The sequence below is a fragment of the Enoplosus armatus genome, chromosome 17, assembly GCF_043641665.1.
Source record: "Enoplosus armatus isolate fEnoArm2 chromosome 17, fEnoArm2.hap1, whole genome shotgun sequence".
NCBI lineage: Eukaryota > Metazoa > Chordata > Actinopteri > Centrarchiformes > Enoplosidae > Enoplosus > Enoplosus armatus.
The window spans coordinates 21,338,819-21,348,466 of record NC_092196.1 but is presented as its reverse complement, the minus strand read 5'-3'; the positions used below and the strand labels follow the sequence as shown (position 1 = coordinate 21,348,466).

Sequence of the window (9,648 nt, the reverse complement as noted above, 5' to 3'; positions counted from 1 at the left end):
TGTCTCTGAGCCCTGAGGTTTGGCAAAGTGCTTTGTTGCTGCGATAAGTTGACCAACCAGCTTCACTTCCTGTCGCTCCGTTATTGCCTCGACCGGCCAATCCACTGAACCGACCAACGGCAGGGCGGTCCTTACAGCCGATTGGTTGGTTAGACCCCGACGCTGAGAGAAAAAGAGTTTGTATTCGTCTCTCTGGTATGATGTCATCCTGTAAACACAGCTGATTGGCTGCCGTGTGATCATCAGTCACTTTCTTAAAGGGCCATACCCGTGTTTTCTGCATGTTTCAGCCCATTTAGTCCAACGCTCACCAACACGACGTGTTTGAGGTTTTAGAAAATGTTCGTCCAGGTCATTTGAAAACAACAAACACAACCTGCATAGACTTTTTACTTTCTTAAGGAAGCAGTTCTGAAGTCAAACTTGTATTAATATCTACTGATAACCACAAGAGGACAAGAAAGTGTCATCAATGAGCTGATTTTTAATTGAAACAGTTATTTTAAATGTGGTACCTTGTGGAGAATGTGATAGCACTATGAAGCAACGCTTTTAGGAGTGGGTCCCAGTTTAGGTTGTTGTGTGCAAGAGAAATGGATGTAACGCATTTATCTGGAGCGTGGACGTGGTTTGTAGCCGAAAACACCGGCACGGTCCTTTAAAGTGAGCGTGATGTGAATTGTCCAACCCTCCTGTTGGATCATCAAACACTGCGAGAGGCGTTTAGTAACAACGTTCGTCATCAAAGTCCTGAAACAAAAAGCAGAAAAGGCTGAAGAACGTCTTCAGACCGCAACTGAGATCACGTTCGGTAGAAAACCAGCATCTACACACTCTGATCCAGATCCACTAACAAGTCCTATCACGCGATATGAGTCCATGAACGCAACGTGACCGATGTCCCAAAAGTCCGTCACACATGCTGTCAGTGAACACATCGTTTAGGTTAAATCATGGAGGAATCGGTGTTCAGATATGTGTGAAATATGGCAGCTGACACAAACCAGAGGTCAGAGGTCAGAGGTCAGAGGTCAGCCCATCAGGCCTCACCAGTGATGTAAACCACGAACACTATCAACCAGAACTGTGAGCTCAGTTACGGATCCGTCCCGTGGTCCGCCGTGTCCTTCGGTGTAAAAGAGTTCATTACTTTGATGGAAAAATATATTCAGTCTTGAAACACAGATGACAGATTTCTGAGTCTCACGTGTAAACTGGTATTGTGACGTTAGAGCGTTTAAATTTGACTGGCGCAATCAAACTGGTTTCTACGAAGGTTTAGTGCGACGTCATTTATTTAATTTCTGTCTGTTCCTGCAGAGATTCAGAGAAGATCCCGGAGATCGGAACCACTGCTGTCCGTCCGCATGTTGTTGCTCAGACACGGAGGTTTTTGTTCGTTGTCCTACTGGTTTTGAGTGTAACTGTAACAAGTCCAGTCCAGTTCCAGCGTTTTGTGTCAAACCTGGATCAACCAGTCAGCTGCAGTGACTCGTAACAGCCTTCAGAGTTAGATCGGCATCGACCCAAACATAACGACGCTGTTGGTCCAAGGAGCAGAGAGTCCTCATCCTTGAAGCTTTTGTTGCGTGACAGTTAAAAACTGTTCAAGTAAAAGTACCTCTGTGTAATCTGCCCTGTCAGGGCGACGATGTGAGTAACTGTCAAATACTTATATTATATTATACTTATATTTGGAACCAGTACGGTATAATTCTTGGGCGGAGGCTGTTCACCGGAGGGTCGAGAGGTCAGCAGGTGTCGGTCAGGTGGTCCGGTCGTCTCATGTCTGATTGGTCGAGCAGCGACGTGTCTCAAAGCATCGCTGCTGTTTGAGTAGTTCAGTAGGTGGAAACAGGCTCTTCATCAGCCATCATCACTTCCTCACACGGCAGACGAGCAAACCGCCTCGTTTGGAAACGCGGTTTCTTCCGTATTTCTGGGTCGGTGGTTATTTGTTAACTTGAGCGTTTTGTAGAATCAGTTTAACTCTGAGGGTCTTTCTTTCAAAGCATGTCCAGCTTCCATGCCAAGTGTACGGCCTAGATACTGTAATTATATCATGTATATAGCTTTTGAATGCCATTTACTTTATTTCATATTTAAAGTGTTTTGTTTTGTGCTGTGCCGTCACCGTTTGCTGACTCGGCTGTACGTCAGTTCTCCCCTCTGAGGCGTCCGGCTGGCCGATCATCTGTCGTGGAACGTTTTTGTGTCCTTTCTTAGAAACATGCAGCTCAGATCTGTGTCATCGCAGAGCGACGCTGAATCAGCAGCATCTGAAACCCTGATCAACACCGAGGTTCTCAAACGTTCAAGGCTGCTGAGAAATGACCAAACGTCCTCAATCTTTCTTTGCCGAATGCTCACAGACGACCTTCACGAACCTTTCAACAATGTTCCCGACTGACGGATACCAGGGTTTGGGGTAAAATGGCTGCCGCAGAATGAAGACGAACTCTTTTGGTCCAGTCAGCGGTTGTCGGCTGTCAGTTCGGACCGCACAGCTGCTGATGGAGGGAGGAAGAGGAGGTGGAGGGAGGAAGAAGAGGCAAATTAAAACTCAATGGACAGTCAAAGTCGTGGGTGAAGGAGGAGAAGAAGCTCCTCCTCTTTTCTGATCAACAACGACGTCTTATTTTATTATGTTTTTTCTTTCATGTAGATGGCGATGAAGAGGAGGACTTTGTAGATTTCCCTCTCTTTCTTCCTGAAACTCCCTCCATCAGTTTGCTCCTTTGCTTTTTTTTCTGGACTTGAATTGCTTGAACGAAAGCGTCTGATCGTCTTCCTCCTCCTCCTCCTCCTCCTCCTCTTCATTTTCAGTCTCTATTTGTCTCTAACTTGTCCCCCCTGTCCGTCCCTCTATGTATCTTTGGGCTCCAGTTTGCAGGACATGTCGAACAGCAGGTTCTGGTTGTCGATCACCTGTAACTGACGGACGTAGGCCTTCGTCTGCAGGTGGGAGGGGGATGTCTCTGTATCCATGGCTACCAGGTGACACAGGAAGAGACGGAAACAGAAAAACACTGAAGTTAGGGATATTAAATCCATCCACCAGTTATTAATTGAAGAGGTGCAGCGACACAATGTCACCACCAGATGGAGACAAAGTTCAACATAAGGGCTGAGGAAGCAGCCGCTTCCTTCACAATAAAAGCATTCCAATGCGAAGGCAGTGGTGGGACTTTACTGTGAAACCGGAGCTGTGTCCCAAATCCAGACTACATCCTCATTCTGTACTTTACATACGGATCGTCACCGTGTACCGTTAAAAAAACATGTTAACACTTTATATTATATTATATATATACGTCACTCAAAATCTAAATGTTTTTCTTTGCTTTGATATTTATGTTTGGTTTTTCCAAGATTTCTTTGGACCCACAATTTATGGATTTCATTCAGCTCCTGTTTCCTTTGTGCATTGCATTGTGGGAGGATGGCGCCCCTCAGCACAAAATCAACCTTATTTAGTGTTCACACTGTCTAAACTTATCTTTATTAATTTGATACTTTAAGTACGTTTTCAATTCACTTTTACTTGTAATCAAGTATTTTGCGGTGTGGTACTAGTACTTTTACTTAAGTAAAGTGTAATTCTACCACTGGAATGAACCAATCAACACACAGCAGAACACCAAACTCTGTGATATTTCTGCCTTATTTTAGAAACTGAAACAGCAGCTTTTACAGAAACATGTAGAGTCAAAGGTCACAGGTAAACCATGACATCACGCTACAGTGTGTGTGTGTGTGTGTGTGTGTGTGTGTGTGTGTGTGTGTGTGTTACCTAGCTGGCTGCTCCTGTATCGTCTGATGATCCTCACCATCTCAGCCACTTTATGCTGCAGGAGGCGGAGGAGGAGGAGGAGGAGGAGGAAGAAGAGAAGATGGAAAAGACAGAAGAAGAAACAGATGAGATGTTTATTTATAATATATTATATATATATATATGTATATAATATATATTTGTTCTGAAGTAGGTAGACTCTTCATCCTCACCTGCCGTACGCGTCACGTCTTAACAGAATTATACATGATGCCAAAATGTAAATGAGTTTGCAGTTTAAATAGAGCAAAGCTGCAGTAATATTTTCTTGTTTTTTGGGGGGGCATGTGATTCTACTGTTCTGAGGCCACCTCCTCGTGACCGGGCGGCATTCACCATCACCAGTTTGTTAAGAGAGTTTCAGTGGAAAGATCTCCGTACAGACCTGATGCTGTCGGGTCGGAGCGCAACAACACTTGTGACTCTGAATCGACTCACCATCTTCTCAAAGTTGACGAGTTCCCCGTGAAACGTCTTACAGCTCTCGTGAAGAAACGTCAGGTCTGACGGAGAAAATGAGTTCATCAGTTTGTCAACATCAGATTAATGACTGCAAATCTGTTTCTGTTCATTTATGTCACTTATCAAGAAAAAGCTCCAAACATGATCAGACTCGAGCCTCATGTTGATTTGATCAGCTGATCGTAAATCTGTGTTTCATGTTTTATGTGTTGGTCAGGACGTCGGCCTTTTCCTGGTTCAATGAGGTTTTCGTGATAAAAGTTCTCCCTAAACATTGGGAAATAAAGTAAGTAAAATACAGTAATATTAACGGTTATCTTACCGATATATCTGCCACTACAAACAGATTATTGGTTATCAGTTATTAGCTGATTGTGTGCAGTTTTATTTTCTTCCACAGGGGGCGCCAGAGATGGAAACCTTCAAATGATACATGTCAGCTTTAATCCCCTCTTTCTTTCTTTTTAACCACTCGATTCACTTCCATCCAGTCCTCCCTCTTCCTGTCTCCATGGATGTGTTACCATGGAGACAGAGAGCTTAAGGCTGCACACACACACACACAGAGGACGTACAGTGTGTACAGTAATCTCATTTAAAGTCTTTTGAAACTGAACGAGTGAAAGCAGAAGAAAGAGTGGTGTGTGTGTGTGTGTGTGTGTGAGAGAGTGTGTGTGTGTGTGTGTGTGTGTGTGTGTGTGAGAGTGTGTGTGTGTGTGCGTGTGAGAGTGTGTGTGTGTGTGTGTGTGTGTGTGTGTGTGTGTGTGAGAGTGTGTGTGTGTGTGCGTGTGAGAGTGTGTGTGTGTGTGTGTGTGTGTGTGTGTGTGCGTGTGTGTGAGAGTGTGTGTGTGCGCGTGTGAGAGTGTGTGTGTGTGTGTGTGTGTGTGTGTGTGAGAGTGTGTGTGTGTGCGTGTGAGAGTGTGTGTGTGTGTGTGTGTGTGTGTGTGTGTGTGCGCGTGTGTGTGTGTGTGTGTGTGTGTGTGTGTGTGTGCGTGTGCGTGTGAGTGTGTGTGTGTGTGTGTGTGTGCGTGCGTGTGTGTGTGTGTGTGTGCGTGTGAGAGTGTGTGTGCATGTGTGTGAGAGTGTGTGTGTGTGTGTGTGTGTGTGCGTGTGTGTGTGTGTGTGTGTGTGTGTGTGTGTGTGTGTGTGTGTGTGAATGCCTGCTGGGTTGAATGAGTGCAGTTGAAGACGAGATGAAAAGAAAAACTGGAGCGAAGAGGAAAACGATGATGAAGAGGAGAGTCTTTGAAGTGACTGAACCTGTGTGTGTGTGTGTGTGTGTGTGTGTGTGTGTGTGTAGCAGGTTAACTGTAACATGGAGCTGATTAGCCAGAAGTGCTAATTAGCGAGGTGGCGCTAACGTGCTAACATGTCTACAGCAGCCTCACATCTGGGCCACAGCTGGAGGACAACAAGAGTCTCGGAGGACGAATAAGTGAAGATTAATAAATGATCCAATAATGAACTGATGAACCAGGATCAGCTGATCGCAGCTTCAAAGTCTTGTTGAGGTTTTAGTCTCTAATTCTGTCCGTCTCTCCAGGGGCCGCCATGACAACAAGACGAGGTTCCTTTGCTAACAGAAGCTAACCTGTCCTTGAACTCTCGGAGCCTCCAGGGGTTTTTGAAATAAGCTCAAATGTCCCTCTTTAGTGTCCCAGAGTCCAAACTGGTTCTTCAAACTGGTTCTTCAAACTGGTTCTTCAAACTGACCAACAGTCAGAAACAGGAAGACGCCATGTTAGCATGCTGATGTTAGCTCACCTTTGAGCAGCAGCGGTGTGAAGGGGATCAGTGGAGGTCTCAGGCTGGTGATCAGGTCTCTGTAGGACTTGTGGTTCCTGGATGGGTCCTACAGGATAAGATAAGATCAAATGAGATAAATACATATCAATATTCAAAACTGATCAGCAGAGTCAATTATTTTACTGAAATGTGATTTTGACGTGATGCTGGTGAACTTCTGATGATGATGATGATGATGATGATGACCTTCATACAAACCAGAACAGAAAATGTTTACACATATTTCACTCACCGCGATGCTCTCAAACTGCTGAAACTGTTTCCTGAACTTCCCCGGGAGACCCTGAACACACACACACACACACACACACACACACAGACACACACACACACACACACACACACACACACACACAGGATACGTCATTAGGACAGTGTGATTATAGATTATAGATCTCAGTTCTTTCTCTGGATCCCCATCAGCTTCCAGAGTCCACACAAAACCAACAGAAATAAAAACTGACAATTGAAAATGAGAAACATCATGAAGAGATTCATCAGATTTTATTTGAATGCCTTTTTGAAAGTTATAATTTAAGTTATATAGTTATAATAATAGCTGACCAGATGTTGAGGGGTGGATATTCCTGAATCCACATCAACTTTTGATATTAAGCTCAATAATTAGTCAACAGTGTTTTCTATGGAAGCTTGCAGATGGACGGAGTGATGAGCTACATGAAGGTGGAGCAGAGTCAGGTGAGTGTTGTACCTCCCAGGTGAGTCGTAGTCTGCTGACAGCCGGGTTGTCTAAGCCCAGGACCACAGCGAGGAAGGACAGCAGGTCCTGCTGCTGCTTACAGCTGAAACACAAAACAGCCGTCAGGACTTCATCTCTGTGACAGTCCGGTCTCTTTGTCATTCAAAGACTTTTGAATGTTTCTTGCAGCTTCAGTCCTGATGGATCTTAAGGAACCATCTTTGGGGACACTGACCTCCTCTTCTCACGGTGAGCCCCCTCATGAGTTTCCATCAATTTGATCATTAACCAGAGGAATGTTTATATCGTCTAACGATGCACAAGAAGAAGATGTTGCAGAGAACCAGATGTTCCATTCCCCAGCATCTCCTTGTTGTGCTCATGTCGTTAAAACATCTGGTGCAGATGTTGGTAATGACATGAGATGATCTAAATGATGTGGACTCACAGCGCTGCGATCTTGATGAACTTGCGGAGCAGCTGGATCCTCTTTGGCAGCGACTGACACTGCAGGATCTCTGTGGCGACCCAGTGCTGCACCTCACTGCAGCGCTGCAGTACCAGCTCCAGGTTTAGGGGGCGCCAGCGGGACTGCTCTCCGTGAAACACGTAACACACAAACTCCACCTGCAGGAGACACCAACGAAGAAGAAGACAAACAGCCGTTATTATGAGTAACAAAAAGAGAAACCCAGATGTTGACAGACGATAGAAACCATCTCACTGACCTCGTGCACACAGCTGAAGAGCTCCCAGTCAAACACCACCAGCTGATTGGCTACCTCCTCTGCTGACATGTCATGGAGTTTGCTGTCACCTGGCGTCCAGTGGATCTCCTCCGGCAGAGGAAGCTGAGGATGCAGGAAATGAGACACACACAGTTTGTTCTGTAACAGCTGAAACGTGTGAACACATCCTGCACAGTCACTCTGTAAAAACTGTACTGGAGGCAGTACATCCTCCAGGCCTCCAGGGGGCAATGCAGCTCACAGCAGGGACACATTACAAACCCGCCAGTCTGGGGCCCTTCAACAACACTTCAGTCATATTTGTCCCATTTTTACTTGTAACAAAGTCTGTTTTAATGATCCTCTGATTTGCTAATGTGAGTGGAGTTGCAGTTTTCCAGTTTCAAGCCTTGAAGTTATTTACATCTGTTCATCAAAGCATTTACTTCAATAAGCAAAAGAGAAAACGTATCAAAATGTAGTTTTTTGAGGGCATCTGACATTGAAGATACTGTGTGAGGACAAGAACGTCTTTTTGCTGGCTGAATTGGCTCCATAGTTAATCAATAAACCAGTCAGTCAACCAATAAATCAATCAGTCGTTCAGTCGTTCAGTTCCTCACCAGCGAGTCGAGCTCCGAGGCTTCACAAGCGAACAGGTGAGTGTTGACTCCCAGCGTGGTGAACACGGCCTCATCACTGGGACGAAACACTGCCTTCTCTGAACACAACACACATTCATTAACAACACTGAGATAAACCGACGTCTGTCACAGCTTCATAACACAAAGTGAAGGTGTCTCCTGACCTCCGGCTGAGGTCACGGCCACCAGTACGAGGTTTCCGGGTAGAACTGGTTGGTCTTCGCTGTACTGGAGTTTCTCTCTGACCAGAGCCAGAATCTCTCCGACCCGACAGGACAGACGACTCCTGATGGTGACGTAGGAATGATCCGGAGTGTAGACCCTGCAGAAGACTGGATAAAGACAAAGACAATCAACAAAGATGTATTTTAGCACCATCTAGTGACCTTTTGTGGCAGCGCACCTTAAAAGAACAGACCGATATGTTCTCCGTCTTCTCCAGAGTCCGATGTTTCAGATGGATATCAGTTTCATCTCTGTGCGTCCAGTACAGAGAGAGGTCCAGGATGTGTTTAGCTTAGCACAAAGACTGGAAGCAGGGGGGAAACTGCTAGCCTACAGATATGGATTTCGCTTCTAGGTTCTATTAGCTTAGAGTTAGCTTCTAGGCTATAGCTTAGAGTTAGCTTCTGGGTCCTATTCATTTAGATTTAGCGTCTAGGTTCTATTAGCTTACAGTTAGCTTCTAGGTTCCATTAGTTTAGATTTAGCCTCTAGGTTCTATTAGCATACAGTTAGCTCCTAGGCTCTAGCTTACTGTTAGCTTCTAGGTCCTGTTCATTTAGATTTAGCTTCTAGGTTCCATTAGTTTAGATTTAGCCTCTAGGTTCTATTAGCTTACAGTTAGCTTCTAGGTCCCGTTAGTTTAGATTTAGCTTCTCAGCCCTAGCTTACTGTTAGCTTCTAGGTCCTGTTTGTTTAGATTTAGCTTCTAGGTTCCATTAGTTTAGATTTAGCGTCTAGGTTCTATTAGCTTACAGTTAGCTTCTAGGTCCTGTTAGTTTAGATTTAGCGTCTAGGCCCAGGCTTAAAGCTAGCTTTTCATTTTATGTCCTAAGACCACATACTTTATGTTTGATAGGTGATCAACATAACAAACAATACATGATAAATATAGTTTCAGGAAAACTATGAATGGAGTTAGCTTGTGGGACATTTTAGCATAGAGCTATGACTTACAGTTACTTCTAGGTCCCATTACAGTAGTTTAGAGCTAGCATCTCCTTAGCTTAAAGCTAGCTTTTAAGTCTACTTAGCTAATAGTTAGCATCTAGGTCTTGACCCCTGGCTTTGCTCATCTAAACCCAGCTGACTACAGGACGGATTGATGACTAGCTTGTTAGCTAACAAGATACAACATGCGAATCAGACAGACTTTGAGTTGTTTTTCTGTTCGGACGTTCTGACAGTTTCCTCCTGCTTCCAGTCTTTGTGCTAAAATATTAAACATGTCCTGGATTTATGATGAAAAGACGA

The 9,648-nt window shown here is 44.7% G+C and overlaps 1 protein-coding gene across 1 annotated transcript in view; it reads right to left on the bottom strand.

The window, feature by feature from the left end:
• Positions 1-2,865: 2,865 nt before the first annotated feature.
• The window catches only part of rapgefl1 (Rap guanine nucleotide exchange factor (GEF)-like 1), a 27,668-nt gene continuing 20,885 nt past the window's right edge, over positions 2,866-9,648 (bottom strand). Inside the window, exons 7-16 of the mRNA XM_070923614.1 lie at positions 8,337-8,504; positions 8,152-8,249; positions 7,529-7,651; positions 7,249-7,427; positions 6,813-6,903; positions 6,333-6,383; positions 6,059-6,146; positions 4,271-4,335; positions 3,794-3,848; positions 2,866-2,990 (exon numbers count right to left, since the gene is read on the bottom strand). Coding sequence (XP_070779715.1) covers positions 2,866-2,990; positions 3,794-3,848; positions 4,271-4,335; positions 6,059-6,146; positions 6,333-6,383; positions 6,813-6,903; positions 7,249-7,427; positions 7,529-7,651; positions 8,152-8,249; positions 8,337-8,504 — 1,043 coding nt within the window. The remainder of the gene's footprint in view (positions 2,991-3,793; positions 3,849-4,270; positions 4,336-6,058; positions 6,147-6,332; positions 6,384-6,812; positions 6,904-7,248; positions 7,428-7,528; positions 7,652-8,151; positions 8,250-8,336; positions 8,505-9,648) is intronic.